Source organism: Dermacentor silvarum, chromosome 6 (genome assembly GCF_013339745.2).
Source record: "Dermacentor silvarum isolate Dsil-2018 chromosome 6, BIME_Dsil_1.4, whole genome shotgun sequence".
NCBI lineage: Eukaryota > Metazoa > Arthropoda > Arachnida > Ixodida > Ixodidae > Dermacentor > Dermacentor silvarum.
In genome coordinates, this window is record NC_051159.1 from 144,741,476 (window position 1) to 144,759,626 (window position 18,151).

At 51.2% G+C, this 18,151-nt stretch overlaps 1 protein-coding gene across 4 annotated transcripts in view; it reads right to left on the reverse strand.

Annotated features, from left to right (window-relative positions):
- LOC119456126 (uncharacterized) overlaps positions 1-18,151 on the reverse strand; it is a 241,705-nt gene that overhangs the window by 129,871 nt on the left and 93,683 nt on the right. Inside the window, exon 1 of one of the 4 annotated variants that reach the window (XM_037717733.2) lies at positions 17,044-17,681. The exons of the other annotated variants lie outside the window; for them this stretch is intronic. Coding sequence (XP_037573661.1) covers positions 17,044-17,085 — 42 coding nt within the window. The 5' untranslated portion in view covers positions 17,086-17,681. Of the gene's footprint in view, positions 1-17,043; positions 17,682-18,151 lie in introns of those variants that run through there. 4 annotated transcript variants of the gene reach the window in all.

Here is an 18,151-nt window from a genome sequence, read left to right on the forward strand (position 1 = left end):
AGACACGAAATAAAATTTCAGAGAAGGTGTTCAACCCGTGTTGCGCTGTTTTACTGTTTTCTCCCTCTTTATTGCTTCCCATGTAGCGTATAGGCTTAAACGCCTCGGTGGAAAAATATAAAGCCTTGCTGCCCATGTGTGCAATACACCACAAGAACCGACTTTCTACCGGACGTTGTACGCCTCTGCGATGCGAATCATCAGTATACCAGGAAAGGCCAAGTGTAAGCCAGGCGGGCATGCAGAGCCTCTTTCCGCGTATACGCGATCTGCCGAACCAAGGCGAGAAAAACCTGATCGGCTGCGGCACTCCATGTTACTGACCCCTGGAACCAAGGCGAACGTGGTGGCGATTTGTTTTGCGCCACCCCGCGTGCGTTCGTGAGGAAGGGCGCGGGGAAGCGTGGCTTGCTGAGAAAGTGGAGGAAATTAAAATAATGAAAAAAAAAAAGGAAACGTGCCAGCGCTCTTCCATGTCTCTGCAGGCGAAGACGAATAGAAATGCCAGCCTCCGTATAGGATGGAAAATACACATCGCACGACCTGGTCTGTGAAGACATAAACCGAGTATCAAGCTGTACTGAAATTTCTGCATTAAGCGATATTTCGTTGGGATCATCAGAGCGGCTGCGACGATGCCGGTGAATAGCTTACCTGTGCGAAGTGAATTACGTAAATGAGCATTCATTCTTGAGACGAGCGCACCTGGATCTGCATTATCTGTCCCATGAGGCAGAAAAGCCGGCGTTGTCCTCAACGAGTGTTAATGAAAATCATCGTGAGCATGGATTAAGGTTGGTACAAACTTGAGCAAGGTGGATTAAGGTAGAGCTGCGAAGGACACGTGACAATGTATGACGTCACGTATCATGGACGTAGCCAATTAAGTATAGAATTTATAATGAGTTGGCATTCAAATCACGTAAGGATACTTAAGTGGCTGTCAATTTTTAGAAGAGCCTATAGTCAAGGAACAAAATTGCGGAGCCCGTCCTCAACCATGTATACGAAGAACAAATGTTGCGAATAGCGTAATAACGCTACCAGTTGCTTTGACTACTCCACTGCTTTCACTCCGTGTCCAAACAGCGATTAGAACAGCGGGCTCAAGAAGAAGATTCGGTTTAGCAAAACACTTGTCCAAATTCCAAAGACTATCGGGTACTAAGGAGGTTGTGCTATGTACACCGAAAGTTCGCGGAGGCGTTGCCATGCTTTGGACAAAATTATAGAATGGTAGACGTGTACGCCAGGTATACAAGCCCAGGTGGTCAAAATTAATCCGGAGCCCTCCACTACGGCGTGCCTCATAAGCAGAACTGTTTTTGGCACGTAAAACCCCAGAAAGAAGAAGAAGGTATCCAAACACGGTAAACACGTGTGTACTGTTCTTCAATTGATATTGCCTGATAGTGTTGCAACAGCGCATTTTCGTCTATAATGCGTAAGATAAATCCACCCCGCGGTGCACGCATAAGCTTTGCTAAGCAATATTTCGTTGTCCTTGCCTATTCTGCATTCCTTGCGCCCATCTTATTTTTTCGCTTTACGTTTCAACCGCCAATGAACGCTTAGTCTGCCCGCTCCTTACAAAAGATTAATCAGCAGATCACCGCAACCATCGCGATCATTTCGCGAACATCGCGATCATCATCCCACCGCTTACAGATTAATCAGCAGATCATTATCAAGCATAAGATCACCATCATCATAATTCGAGGTCGAGTGTCCAGTGCAGCAACGTCGAAGAATACGGCTGTTGCACTAGACGAGATCATTGACCCCGCACACAGAAAAGGACGGCGAATAAAAAAAAAGGCACTCTTTTTTATCCAATTCACCCACACACTACACTACAGGTCAGCCACGTGCTGCGAAATAGGCACCCTCGCTCCCGGCCTGCGGTCTATTACATACAGGCATCATCGTGCCCGGTCGTCCGACTCCGCCGACGCAGCGGGCACACCTACATATAACGCCGCATATATATATATACCCGTTTCGGCTGCCGAGAAAATAAATCGCTCCCGAAGTCTCACGTTCCCACCAACCCCTGCAAATATCGGGCCGCCGCCGACGCCGAGACGCCCGTAAAACACGGGAAGACACTCTCGCTCGGCCGTCGCCGATGATCGATCCGATAAAAGCGAAAAGGCTCGAGGCGCGCGAGAACCCCACGCGCTCTGCACGCGTCCGTGCGCGCGTGCTCTTCGCGAGCTTGATCGGCCGCGCAGATGACGAGACGAGTCGCGGCGGTGCGGGAGCGAGCGCGCTTGGCGCCACAACGCCTCGCCAGAAGCCGAAATGAGCGACGAAAAAATTAACTAAGAGAGCGAGTTCGATAAAGGTTCAGCGGAGCCCACAACGAAAGAAACAACGAGAGGAGAGAAAAAAAAACGAAGAAGAGCTTTAATCGCGATCGCTAAGAGCCTCGAGGACGGCACAAATCATGCGAGTTAAGCGGGACGGAAACAAAGCAAAGAAGGAAACATATTGGCGTTCAAACGAACAGAGGAAGGAGGCGAAACGACTGTGCGCGGGCGATGCAGCGCCAAAAATAGAGGCGGCCCGACGCTGTGCGTATACTACGAGGCGCGCATGGCGACGAGTGGGGGAGCGAAGGGGTGCCTGGCCTGGGATGGCGGGGTAAGGGGAGGGGGACTGCGGCGTAATCCTTTAGGTCCCGACAATCCGAGGCGCGTAATCGACAAGCCGGTCGCAGCTCGCGTGTATATCGGCCGAGCGAACCGTGAAAAAGCGGTCAGCCGAGGCCGTCCGATGCGCGGAGGGATGCTGCTGCTGGGACTGAAAGCCGCGCTCCTGTGTTTTTCTTTCTTTTTTTTTTTTTCTTTTTTTACCGCAGAGACCAAGAATTAGCTCGTTCAACAGGATCCATGGAGGCAGGATGGAAAGGTGTCCCACGTGCTCTTCGCGATCGAAGAACTACAACGGTCAAGTTTACGGGACAGTGTAGCACGGCCACCGATGCGGTATTGGGTGGCCGTTTACAAGGGGTACAAGGTGTATCGTATATACATAAAGGAAGTACAAGAGGAACGATGCTAAGATGATGCGTCGAGGATTGACATGCAAAGATAAAGAGTTCGTAACGACGGTCGTCCACGACCTTGGACGGACAAATAAGTGGACATGAAAGACAAGTTGTAAAATGACAAAAGAGAGAGAGCGTTTGTGACAACCTGGGATTGCAAACCGGTTCCGCTGGATTTCTCTCTACGCACGCTTAGGAACCAAATTTCAATGTGGCAGAGTAGTCTCCGGGCGGTGCATGTGTAATCAAAACCCCTCTCGCGGAGGAAGCTTTTCCATTGCTTTTCTCCCACCCAATATCTTTCCTACCGCTTTAAGAATCGCACAAGCGTATTAACAGCACAGAAAGAAATGCATGCCGCTTGAACAGGTTATAGAAAACTGGCACAAGCATGTATATTTCAAAAGTCGCAATCGCGAGTGACCACGGGCCTTATCCTCCAACGAATACTTCAAGCAATACATTATGTTTGCGTGACGCAACGCGCCGCGCGACGCCGCGCTCAAGCGACGGGCATCTTCCTAATGAACTTGTGAACCATATACATATAAGCGACGTGATGCCAACGCCGATCGGAGGCGTCCCATTCCTTTAGTTCCACTCGCTTCCGCTGCAACTTAGCCAATCAACGCGCGTACTGAAAATTATACCTCCGAAAGCGATCGATCGCGATGGCGACCACAGATATACGCAAGTTTCCGAGCAGCTACGACGGCCCCGTGTGTCTACACGACCCTCTGGTAGAACGCGACCCGTCTTAAGCGACGTTGTAACAACGAAGGGCCACCATAACAACCACGGTTTCGCAGCGTACGTGCCATCAGAAAGAGAGAGAGCCCTTGGGAATCGCACGGCCGCCACAAAAGTACACATGACGGCAGTGGTAGCGCGCAGGGGTATACAGTCGGGGCTAATGGTGCCGTTGACTCGCTTTAGGCTACAGTATGGCGAACAGCCTCGCCTGAACTCCCCCCCCCCCCCCCTCTCCCTTTCGCCGTCCATCAGAGCCCCCCAAACTCCGTTACTCCACCGACAGCGTCGGCTCGGCCCAAACAGCGAGCGTCCACGCAATCGGCAACGAGGCCACCGCGCGCTCCCGCTAACGAGCCGATGCCGAACCGCACGCCACGCCAACTGACGTACACAGCAACACGGGCAACGTTCCGTGTATAGCCACGGGGAGAGTCGTTTCGGGCATTTCGGGGCGCTGAGACAGCGGCGATCGCACCGCGGACTGTGCAGCAACCTCGTTTCCTTCAGCGGCTCCGTCACGACGGGGGGAACACGAGCCGCCTTTGTTGACTCGACCATGCGCCCAAGGCTGCTCGCCGCTACGGTCAGTAGCTGCGGCAGCACTGCATTATGCAACCGGCGCGCGCTCGCGTGCAAGCCAGACAGGCTGCTTCGCTTCCGGCGTAAACGCGTTACGAACGCACGTCCAGCGTACATAGTCGGCATGCATAAGCAACAAACTCGAGAGAGAGAGAGAGCGCGTGCACGACTGCAGTCGTTTGGGACGCTCTCGTCGACAGTGCGCGGCCAAAAGTGAAAACAAGGGTCGACTCAAAACAGAGACTGGGAGATAGGAAGGGAGAGAGGGGATGTTAACCAGATGCAAGTATCCGGTTCGCCACCCTGCACGGTGGCGGACGAGAAGAGGGTAAAAAATACGGGATGAGGAGATAGAAATAAACGAGAAAAGAGGTTAAGAGCCTCCATAATTGACGAGTCTCTGCTCCTGTAGTGATGCTCGACAGGCATTTGTATTCACAAACGGCAGCTACCTCGATGGTTGTAGTTTTATCAAGTCTGGTAAGATAACATTCTCAAACCCTTGTAACTGCGGTTGAATTGACTTGAATTTTGGGGTTTTAGGCGCCTAAACCACGAATTGATTGATTATGAGGCACGCCATAGTGGGGGATGCTCTGGATTATTTTGACCACCAGGGGATTCCTTAATGTGCACCCAATGCACGGTACACGGGCGGTTTTTTTTTTTTTTTTTTCCCGCCCCCATCGAAATGCAGCCGCCGCAGCCGGGATTCGATCCCACGCCTTCGGCGCCATAGCCACTACGCCACCACGGCGGGTACGCGAACGAGATTTTACGGCGTTCGTCGCAAGAATACAAGCTGGGCGTTTGAGTTTGCTTTGGGGTCATACGATTCATACGTTGATCGCGATTAATTTTTAATCTGTCAGATGGTCATGGTGGCGTATTAAAAGAAAGAAAAACAAATGTATATCAGGCTACTTTCGTTCGCTTACGACCCCTGTGGGTAAATTCAATAGCGACAGCAGCAATTCTACAGTTCTATGAGGTTGTTTTGCAAATGCCATATTTCGTTCACTGCCGGTGATCCTAAGACCCAGCTGGCTATTACAAAACACGCAGAATATGCACCCTTTATTTGTAAGATAAGATACAACACAGCCGATCAATCAAAGATCGATTAGGCAGCCGATCGATCAATAGATCGATTAGCCGACTTGATCGAGGCTGGCAATTCACCCAAAGAAAGACTTTAGTCGACGCCCAGCGATAATAAGCAAGATCCCCATGAGGCAAAGGCAATTTCTCAAATCGAATCTCCCGTCATAAATCACAAGGGCTAAGCTCTATTACGCGTGCCCTTGAGCAATTTCGTTTAGATTTTAATGTATCTCAATAAAGTTATGCCGCCTAAGCGAAACTCGCGAGACTGCTGCTCACGAGCGTTGCTGCAAGCGACAAGAGTGAACTAAGAAAAAAACAAGTAGCAATTATCCCGCTAAAAACGCTGCAATGATCTAAAACGATGCACTCAATATAAGAGTTTCTGAAAGAGTGCAGACTAGAGTTCCACATAATGCAACTTGGAGGGGTGTGGCAGAGATCACTTCACAAGCAGGAAAAATAAACTGTTAAAAAAAATGGCACTATTGGCACGCCCCGGCAACTTCGTCCAGCTTCGCAGATGCGGGTGCGTTTCTACACCTGGGTGCTCCTCAGCACTCGATTATCTGGGCTAAACGAGATGCTGTACCAACCAGCACCATTCGCGGTACCCGTAGCGACTGCATTAAACTATATCTAAAAGCCGTTTAACGAGAACTGGTACGGAAACTACTTTAATCAGACTGCTCCCCGTTGGCAAGCAAGCATCTGCACGGAATCGGGTCTGATATTACGGAAGCGAGCAGGAAGGAAACATGAAACTAATATCTAAGCAAAACGCACGTTAACACACATACACGCACATGCACGTATACACAGAGAGAGAGAGAGAGAGAGATTGTAGTAATACTTCAGCAGAACAAGAGTGTCGATAAAAGATGAATAACCTAGAACATAGTGAGGAACACATGCGTGGGCCATCTATTTTCACTCGCATATAAGAAACCAATTAAACGGTATATGTATCCACGCTGACGTTTCCTAGCAACGAGAAGTGCCGCTGTGCATCGTATGCGGAAACACAAGGCGAAAAGCAAACAGTATAGCTTCGCATGACACAGGCAAGGCCTTAACCACGAATAACGCCTGCGGCCGCAGTCGTGGGACACAGAGAGAGCGTCCGCGTTTGCGTGGCCAAAAAAAAAAAAAAAAAATAAATAAATAAATAAAAAAACAAGAGAATGAAAAGCCGCCACGTTCGCGAAGGTGCGACCGGAGGTCAAAACGACAACAAACGGCCGAGGCCGACCATGCATGCAGCAGCCCTCGCCTGGTGCGTGCTCGCATATCGACGAGGGAGCCAATTTGCGGAGTGCGGCCGATTGAAACGTCTTCCGAGACAAAGTGGCCTTACGCCGACCGCCCGACACTCATTACTTATCTCGGAGTCTGTATGCGCCATACAAATGCATATGCGCGTCCGGTTGCGACAGAGTACGAAAAAAAAAAAAAAATAGAAAGAAAGATCCGCGGACTTGAGCGATTCCTCCGGTTCTTAACTCATCTACTGCGACTGCAGCGGGCCCTTCTCTCAGCGGACACCATCATGTTCTCGAGGGCAACCTCATCTTTTGCGATGCACGCTATATACATAATATACGTCGTCCTCGACCGTTAGAATGTTGCGTGTTGTTGTCTCCGAAGCACGTGCGTACTACACGAAGAAGTGATCACCGTCGTCATCGGGCACATTTCTTATCTAGCAAATTCACTTCGCTCTGTCTACATCTTACCATATCCCCGCCGCGTCTTCCTTACACGCTCGCAACAAGAGGTGGAGCGAGAGAAACTGAACTGAAAACGTTCCTCAGCACCAACCTGACATCTTCGATCGCATGTCTGCGAGTCACATCAGGGAGGGGTCAAGATTACAGTGCCGATTACGGCTGTTTTGAGCTATATGTGCTTAAATCTATTCCTATTCGTTCCAGCAAGCTGCTTATCCCCCCCCCCCCCCCCACGCCCCCCAAGAAAAATGGCCAACTGAGTTTTCACCTCACTTAGAGTCCTTCCTCCAAAGACCCGACACAAACACGAAAGAGAGAGAGAGAGAGCTGTAATAAATAAATAAATAAATAAATAAATAAATAAATAAATAAATAAATAAATAAATAAATAAATAAATCTGAAACAACTAAAAGAAAAAAACCTGGTTGTTACTTTAACAGCCAAGAAGCCCCACGAGAGGTGGCAGAGGCAAGTGGGACACTGACACAGACATTCTTCCAGCGAGCGCGTGTGTTTATATTATGCGGGCATATACCGCTAGCGCGCGCGCGCGCGTCTGGCGAACGGCGCGCGCATTAATCTCTGTCGCATACAGGTGCGAAGGCCGCCGCGCCAGGCCAAGAATCGCGTCGGGTGCAGCCCACCCCCGCCAGCGCGCCGAAACGTTACGTTGGCCCCCCACGCGCTGCCGCTGGGATACCGCGCTTGCAAACACGCTCGAAGCGAAGCGTTCGCACGACGGGCGACACAAGGCGAACGGAGGTCGCGCTCGTGCTGCGGCCGCGTCGCCCACGGGAGCGTGGAGAAGCACGAGGGGGCAGTCTACCCCGTATCCCACCTGTGCGAGTAACGAAACACCTTCACGGCCACGACAACGACGACTGCACGCGATCGATGCGAAGAAAAAAACGGCCTCGTCCGACTTCGACGAAACAGGTCGTCCGTGTGCGGCGGGCGGCGCCGCGATGTTTGATCGGAACGGGGGATGACAGCTGTGTGCGGTGAACAACGCAGGCCTCTGCTGCTGCCGAGGAGCACGGGCAATTAACCGACGACGAAGCGCGTGGGCTCGGTGCCTCAATTCAGACCCAATTACACGGCGCGGACGAGTGAAACAGAGAAAGGAAAACGAGGTTGAATAGAGTGCATGTATGTCGCGGAAACTTCGACATCTCGACACACATGACTTAGGTTCGCCGTCGGATTCCGGGCGCCTAGCTGTTTCAAGGACGTTCGATTGAGAATTCTATGCTATACAGCGCTTAGAGCGTATACAGCTACCGTCCAGACTACAGCCACCAAGCTTATTCGCCGCCTCGACCACGTGCTTGCGTGAAAGCAAGAGCGATATCGGTAACCGTAGTGCAAAATTTTACCCCGTTATTCAATGTAAGCAAAACACTGCATGCAGCAGGAGAAGGTCATGCATTCGGTCAGTGCGAACTGCAGGAGCCCACGGTTAGTGCGACAGAGTTCATCATAGCAAATCAAAGAAACATGACTTTGTCTGTATGACAACATGCTAGTCAGGAGGACAAACGGCCGGTACTGCGGAGAAGATAAATGTACTTAGGATAAGGACAGTCAAAAACAGCAGCCATATTAGGAGATTCATTGTTAGCGCACCCAACGAAGGCTTACGGGATAGTAAAACTGGCGCTCCTCCGCTGAACAAGCAAGCTTTCTTCTTGACCTTTCTTTGACACCGTATACCGCGAGCGTCAAGTATACGTCGTCGACCTTCCGAATGAATGCTTTCTCTTCCTCTGTAGGTCGAGCTTGACCAACGGCTTGACAGATGCAATAAAACGCCAAGGGAACGAGGTAAAAGAAGAGAGAACGCGCATAGCAGAATTATACGCCGCAGCAACGGCTCGCACACAACGTGGAAAACGGTCGTATCTCAATTCCAAGGTTTGCTGACATGGCTTTCATACGCGTATGCCCGCGAAGCAAACGGGTGAAGGACGCTTGTTCATTATTTATAGGCGCCCGACGCAGTGGTGAAGTCTCATTTATTGCCAAGGCCTGTTTCTGCATGCAATCGGAAGAACGAAAGAGAGAGACATAAAAGAAAACTTGTGACAGAGTGGTGCTATACGTAAGCGAGCGAGTCGTTGGCTTAACTTTAGACACGACGCGGTCAACACGGAGGAGGCAAGTCCATTCGCTGACATGCCTATACGCTTCCCTCGAGGAGCTTAGTTTCAAAAGAAAGGCGGACGCTGAAACGAACGCAGATGCGTTTTGTGCATAACGCTTCCACAAATGGCCCGGTCACCTCTACTGCATAGTGCATCACAAATGTCTCAAGATTTTCACACAAATTATCAGTCGACTGAATTTCATCGCACTGTGAACAGCTTCTCAAGAGAAGAAAACAAGTAGCATATAACAGAGTCAGAGGCTCTGCATTTGGAGCCAGGGTTATTTTCCGAGGCTGAGAAAAAATATTCAGGAAATGAATCTTTCTGTAGCGCTGCCACATCGCCTGTGCGAGTTGAGCAACAACAACGGTCGGTGGCTTCCCACATTTCCGTGCCCACGCTATGCGTTTCCGTACACGCGCTGCCACGCTGTGTACGCGGCGAGATAGCGCCGATCGGATTCGGGTGGCCCGGAGAAACTTCATGGCTTAACGCAGATAGTTAAAGCCTCTGCTGAAGTTCACGATCGACAAAAGCTATACAGCTGCTTACCAGGGAAGGATGATAGGGAGGCCGTTCCTCGTTCCAGCGGCTCAAGCTTCAGAGCCGGTTGCGTGAGCAGCGCGTCCAACTAAAGTGTCGCCTCCGAGACTGTCGACACCTCGCAACCTTGCGTCACATGGCGACCTCGGATGCCATGCACGTACGAGCATGCGATTCCCATTGTCGTCTGGGGGCGCACGCGCAAGTAGAGTTTTCTACACCCCCAAAGTTAACGGCCGGCATCGATACTCAGATTCTTGAAGCGCGCACTATCCGTTTCCCCGGAATATCTCGCGACGGAACGATTGCGCGACGCCCGGCTTTTATTGTTCTTCGTTTTCTTTCTTTTCCTCACATCTCTGCACAGCCGGCCTTGGGACAACAAGAATGATTGATCGACAGGATGGAATGGAGTGCTCAACGAGACGCCATTTTTCAACCGCAAATTGCTCAAGCGTAGCGACAGCCCGACTAGATTACACAGCGGAGCTGTTGTAAAGCCTTCGTGTTCTGGCTTTTGTCTCGTAATGCTAGATTTTCCCGGTCCGGAGATAGATGAAAAAAAGGCCGGTGATTTATTGCTGTCTCTCCGAGACATACTTGCCGCTTGCCCGCAATTAAGAAAAGTGTCTCAGAGCCTGTCGAGATATCGTGCGCAGTAGAAACTCTACGATCTACGGAGGAACTATACACAGCCTCGCTAAGTATCCAATAATGTCGTGTCGGGGCCCAAAATGTTGGCCTCACCAAAGGGATTGCCAAGCACTCTTCAACCATCCAATCGGCGTGCAGCTGCAGGGAAATGACAGATTCGAGGAGTGAATCAGCGCGCACCACCAATGCGTTTTATTTCCGTTTTCCGACGTTTCACCGCAAAATGATTGACACACGCGACGGAGTGACACTCCAGCAATAATTGAAAAATTCTAAAGAGCTTCGCTGTCGCGCTCGGGACGTGCATTGTCGGTATAGATGCCAGGTTTACACGGCGGTGCCCGGATATATGGCCGGAGCCTCGCGTGACAATAGATCCTCCGAGATTCAAGGAACAGTAAGGGAGTCGGAAATCTCGGAGGTGATGACGGGGCACCGGCTCGACAAAGGCGCCGCAAAGGCTGGAGAGACAAGAATGGCGTGGTATAAGAAAGTAAGCTGTGTAAGCATGCCGACGTCGGCACCCATCCGCACAGACGAACAACAAAAGGGCTGCTGCTGCGGCAGCAGCAGCAAACAGTAAGCGGCTCGCGTAAGCATGACGAGCACGCGAGCACTTCTACAAATAGAATCTTCAGACCCGGGACCGCTGTCACGGCGAAACGGGCTAAAACCACTCGGTGCGGGCGTGTGCGAGCTTTTCTCTTCGGCTTCTTCCAAGCCAACAGTTCAGGTCGTCCCGCGTGGTACGGTGGTGCCGCTCGCCTTCCTCGTACAACTTTCCCCCGCCGTTAGAACGGTCGGGGGAGAAGGGGAGGGTTTGAGGAAGGGTGGCGAGTCAACGATCTCTCCGCAAACAAACGCACAAGGAACGGAGACGAAGAGAAAGACGAAGAAGCCCAAGTCACGTTTCTCAGTCGGCTTCACGTTTTTGCTTTCCGCGTAGGAAACGCACGTTTTTCGGAGCGCAACCCGTTCCTCCGTTCCCTAAGCACTGAGTAGGCCGCGCGCACACGCCGCCGCGCGAGCCGAGAAAGAAGGAAAAGAAACGCTCGAAACACGGTCGACGCGCGAGCAATGACAGCAAGCATGAGCGGACAAAGCGGACAGGGAACAACAAGGCGAGGAAGGAGACAGGCGTGACGAAACAGTGGCCACGACTGGTGGTATACAGCATGGCGCAGCCGAAAGCGCGTCAAACCGCCCGCTCGCGCGAGACGCCGCCGCATCGTCCGGCGGAGCTTGTCGATGCAATCACGTCGGAGAAGCCTGACCTTTCTCAACCCTTCGCCTTCTCCGAATCGGGGAGGGCTGAAGGAAACACAGAAGTTTCGCTTAAAGCCCCCCGATCGGCCCGCATACAAAATCAGCTATACGGAGGGGTCCCTGTTTCGCTGCGCTCCTTTCTATATGTTCTCAGTTTCGTCGACACCGCGCCCGACAAACTATACACGAGAGGTCACTTCACTCGATACTCGTACCAAGACATGAGCAACGCCAACACGCCAAAAGCGAGGTACGCCTGCATCCGTCACGATGCAACCTACGCTGTGAAAAGTTCAAACTGAAAGATGTTCATCTAGCAGGCCAGATGTTCCATTTTCCGGCCGACCTCTCTACATTTTCAAATCATTAAACTACTTCTTCAAACTGAAAGAACGCACACACTTCTTCTATACGGCACAGCGCACATGGGAAACTCCGTAAAGCGTATTTTGCCGCGACTGTGAAAACCAACATGAAATAAAAGGAACGACGAAGCATATCTCCGACCCGCCCTTCCCTATACATCAAACTTATCTCTAGATATAATAACAGCGAGGCCTGAAACAGGTCTGGAAAGCCGCCAAACACACCGCACGAGGTTTCTATTCGCACAAACTGAACGCGGCGCTCCTTGTGCAAAAAGGTCCTAAGGTCCCTATATGTCGCCTCCCCCCCTCTCTCTCTCTTCTCTCTCTCTCTCTTTCTTCTCGTTTTTATATACAGCTGCGCTATGTTCTCGCGCATACAGAAGCCGCATTCTCGCGCACGCGCTGCCCGCAGGAACGCACAGTGGATCCCCACGGAGGTTACTCCATGGGTGTGGGACGCCCGAAACCGCGCACGCCGAGAAGAGGACGATAACGGCGTTGCTATCGTAACCCCGCCGACCTCGCCACAGCCCCCTCCCTCCCTCCCTTCAACACACACACACACACACACACACACACACACACACACACACACACACACACCACACCACACACACACCACACACACACACACACACACACACACATACGCACACACACACATACGCACACACACACATACGCACGCACGCACGCATACGCCAACCACCGTGAATCCGTGCCCTTCCTCGCACAACGGCGGATACGCGAGGCCGGCACCGGAAGCGAGCACGCTCAACGATGCGCCGCTGCTTCCGCCCAGCGACGAGCGGCGCGGTTCCGGTTCGTGCACATGCCGTCAACCGCGAGCGCCTCACCGGCCACACCACCGACCGAGCTGCACGGCTGGCTATCTCTCGCTGTGGTCGCTGCAAGAAATGAACAGAACGGAAGGCTCGAAAGTACGCGGGAAGATAATGAGCCGGGAACGCGGCGGCGATTTCAACTTCTCGCATGTTCGTAAGCGATCTACGCGTGCAAAACAGTATGTATACGAGGTTTGCAGTGGAGCTGCTTTTATCAGAAACAGACGCGTCCGGTGCATGACTGCTCTTGCGGTTGTTCGAGCTTATTCAACGTGCACGACACATTTTAGTCTCTGCAGTTTCGTGCGAAAGACGTAAAATGTTCCGGATCGGAAGGTTTTCACGTAAGATCTAAATTCCTAAACTTGTCTCATGTTATGAGCCAGCAAAGAAAAAAACAAAGAGAAGGAGATGTGTAGTTCTGCAGGTTCGAGTTTGATTTCTCAAGTTGCCATATCCGACGCGCGCAGCGAGATGACAGGGGGGCGGAAACGTTCTTGCGCGCGGGGAGCACGAGGAATAAGATGGATAATTTCATGTTCAAACTGTCATAACCACCACACTCAAAAGACGGAGACTGCAGTGCTCACAATTTCGGCACTAAATGTTTCCTAGCTGAAATATCGCCCCGGTTTGGCCCTCGAATCCCGTTCTACCACCCCCAAGTGTCCTCTTTCCAGGACCTTTCACGACTCTCTCCTCCATGCTCTGAACACAAGAGCGCGGGCAGCTCGACGGTGCCTGCTGAAATGTTACGGTACGCATGCTCGAAAATCCATATGATATTTGTGTTATTCGTGAAGAAATTAGTACGTATACATTTGCTGCAATAAAGCTCACGGTCATAGCTAACGTCTTTTATTAAGTATTGTCGTTGCAATTTATTATTTCCTATATGCCTATCAGAGTCATAGTAGGCCCCCGTAGAATCACTGACTACGGAATTTTCGACTGCATAAAGCATCTATCAACAAATCAGTGGTCATGTCATTGCCGTCACAATATCTTCCTCGCCTTGCCGTGATCGTCACACACAAGCTCGCCGGTTGACACACCGAAATGCTCACCTAGCACAAACATGTTGGTCTATTTAGTAATGCCTTGCAGAACCCTAACGATGCTCGATAGTCCGATACCTACGAAATGATTCGCATACCATCGATTCCCACACTGCGTGGCATCTGCATAGTTTGTATACTTTAAATAATCGCGTCTGTTTACACCCCACCCGCCCTGCGTAAGCGTACAGGCGCATGATGAGGCTGTAGTTGAGGGCGAGGAGGTGACCTAACGAAGTCGACAACGACAGCCAAACGGAAAGGACGGACTCTTTCGATATTGCAAATGCTGTAGCAGTAACGACAAAAGAAGCGAAGCACGCATATAAGACAACCGGGGAATTGAGGAGCACTAATCGGCTTATACTCTGCGCAGCCGCGTTCATGAGGATTGGCTGCGCACCTTATGTCACACCTGTTACGTGACATTCCTGGCCGTGTGTACCACTGCCTAGAAGGAAAACGTGCAGCTACACAGAATACGGCAGCCCTCTGCATGCAACGTGGTACGGAACGCTGCACAAAGCTACCCCAAAAACGCGCACCGAATAAAGGAATGCCACACAAAAAATACAAGAACAAAGAGAGTGGGAAAACCATGAAGAGACTACGGAACATAGCACACACACGAACACACATACAAAGTATGACAAAAAGACTACGGGTATGCATCACCCAAAGTTTTATACAAGGTGGCAGTTTGAGCAAGCTGGTACTGCATTCTCATTGTACACCAGCGCCCAAACCACAAATGGACAGACACGAGCGTTAAAGTGAAACCAAATTGTAAGTTAACTTTCCTTTTCTCTCGTACATCTATGCATTAATTCTGTGCACACGTGTATTAAAGATAAGACTTGGGCAACCGCACGTACACTTCGGGGGACGCCCTAACAAGTCATTTCAAACTACAATAAATCCCTCGTTAAACGAAATCGCTTTGTCTAAAATATCACATTATTCGAAGTTCTTAGCTGTCCCGACAGTATTGCATGCAGTTTAAAGCGCACTATCCGAAGTTCAGTGGCAACGGTCTACACTTAGTGCAAAGTACGAAACTGTAAATGCATAAGGGACGGATACATTGTAAACATTTGCGTTCCTTCATGTCAACTTGGTGAGGCAGCGAGAGCTGCAAAGGTAACTCAGCCACACGGTGGCCCATCCATGGTACTATCTGTATCACCTGCTGATTACGATCAGAGGCTATCGAGCGCGACTTGGTTGTAATATGCATGTTTTACGCGTTTACAAGGCACCGTCCGCTTTTAACGAAATGCCGTTTATAACGAAGTTTTTTTTGTTGAATTTGTTATAACCAGTGCTTATCGTACATTTTTTGTCAGGTTTCGCGGATGAATGACGCATCCATCCCCAAACGCTCTGCAGCCACGTGAGTCTCAAGCAAGCACGTTCTACCCTTCTCTCTCTCTCTTCAAGCGCTTTTTTTTTTCTTTTGTGCGAGTTTTCTTACGCAGTACCATGAGTGCATGAGGTAATGAGCTGTACTGACACAACGTCGCATAGTGACTTTTTTTTTTTTTTTTTTCCTCCGCTCTGGCTATCAACGACGCGTTGTGCACGCCTGACGTACGGATGTTGTCACGCTTGACAAACACAGTCGAATTCCACCGCCTTTCCGCTTCTAGCACGCGCTGAAATTCCTAGGTGCTAGTATACGACCTGGACGCATAGACATTTTATTGTCACTCACCTAAATATAATATGACCAACATTCGTGATGACGAATTATAAGGGAGATTACTTTGCCTCACCGGTCATATATTAAGCAGTTGGGCCCATCAAACTACGTCAACGGAATATAACGCAAGACTTAACTTTCTTTTTATCAAATCCGAGAGAGAGAGAGAGAAAAAAAAGAGAGAGAGAGAGAACTCGTATTATGCCTGGGATTTTACAGAATTTGTTGTGCAAGAGCGTAAAAAAGTGGGCCAGTGACATCCAACGACACAATACGGCACATTTTTTATACTCGCCCGCACAGAAACAAAGCTTCATTATAGACACAAGAGAACGACTGTGCGTGAAGGATAAGCGTCTCAAAAACCGACAGGAGCCCTGCGCCTCATGGGGTCCAAAAAAAAAATTAAAAAAATAAGAAATAAAACGCCAAGCGCCTCTAACCTTGAACGCGTACTATCAGGTTATTTAACTAAACCGGCATATCGCCGGCATCAAGAAACGAGATTGGAAACAGGAAAATGACATGAAGTGCACTTGCAGCGTTTTAGATGTAAAACCAGTGCCCCGATCTGCACGACGCTAAAGATTTAAGCATCAGTACAGCTTACACGGTGTTGCTTCTTTGACGTCTCAATGCCCCCGCAGCTTACGTTGTACGCTGGTTAAAATACTAACTGTTCGGTTTTCTTACTTAAACAACCAAAAGCGATACCACGGCGTACTTATCTCCTTAACGCAATTTTTTAACCGCTTGAGGTTTGACCATTTGTCCCATATTTACCTCCCGTATTAGAGGGTCCTCGTATACTCACCGATGAAGTACGTTCGCACTTCGACAACTCAAAACAGTGATAACGTACTTCCTTCGCTGCAGGGCACGAGAACGCTCGAAAATTTGTCCGATACAAGACACGCAGCAGTTCCCACAGAAGGGATATTTAAGCACACGATCTGTCCTTGGAGGGACAGATCGTGTAAATCGTAAAAAGGCTGTCAGAAAGCATGGCCGCATTTTGCGAATGACGGTACGCGTTTGCCAGGGCAAAGACGTAAGAAAGAAGCTGACAGAAAAAGAGGCAGAAACACTCCGTCCGCTGATTCTTTCCTCTATCCTGTTCTCCGAGCGCCTCGGACTCCAACCACAACGGCGACAAGGCTCACAGTGCCCGAAGAAATCGGCAAAGCCTCAGAAAGTGATGAATCGAACGAGGTGGGCGGTCTCGCCGCCGTCATACTCACGCTGACGCATTGGAGCGCCAGCTCGCTCCAGCCCGATGGCATCTCTCCGGAGGCGACGAGAGGCGCTTCCCACTCGGAAACAGCAGCCGCTGACTCACAAACACGGGGACGAGATCGCCGCTGTAGCTGCTCACGAAGTGGTCGAAGCACGCCGGAAGGCGGTGGGACCGCGGGGAGCCATCGGCTCGCACGACAGTGACCAGCAGGAGAATCCCGGAGACACGCAGGCGGGCCCGCTCGGACGCCGCCGATTTCGCCACCACCAGGGCGGCACGCAACACATCATCATCGGGGAAGAGGGCACCGCATCACCGAAGGGCAGACTGACCCACACACAACCACCGCCGATGCCTCCGAGCAGAGCACTGGGTGACCGGACACCGGGCGCGAGCACCACAGAGTGGACGACGCGCGCACGCCGCTCACATACAAAACAGAAGAAGGCACGGGGCCACGCTCGCCCGACGCCGCCGACGCAGCAGCAGCAAAACGGGCGCCGATTGGGGAAGCCAACGCTGGGCGCTGCCGTCGCCGCCGCGATGCGCGCGTACTACTACGACTACGTCGAGCGTGGCTACGTCGATGAGTGGAGAGCGCGGGTCCACAGGCAGGCAGGCAGAGCCCGTTTCGCCGGCGCCGACACAGCCGCGCGCGTGCGTTCGCACACCCGCGTGCGCGTTGCGTGTGCAGGGACGCGCCGCCACGCGCCGCCACTTGCCGGACGAAGGAAGCAAAAGCGAGGGAGGAGGACGCCACGACGACGACGTAAAGTGAGAGAGGAAGCGACCTCGCAAATCGATCGACGCTCACGAGGAACACGCGTGTAGTCCGCGGGCTGTCCGCACCATCTGGAGGAGACGCCTGAAAGGACGCGCCGATGCCTTGGCGTCGCCACGGCAGCGCTCGAGGTGACACGGGGGGAAAGCAAGGCACAGCTTCAACCAACGACGCTAACCTCGGCTTCATCTCTTCTTTTGGGAGAATGAGGCGTTTCGCAGCAAGAGCCGATATCTAGACGACTTCGAGGCTTTATCGATGGTATCCGGGATTGTAGGTCGAACAAGTTTCACTCCGCGAACTAGAGCCACAATACGCGGTCTTAGTACAA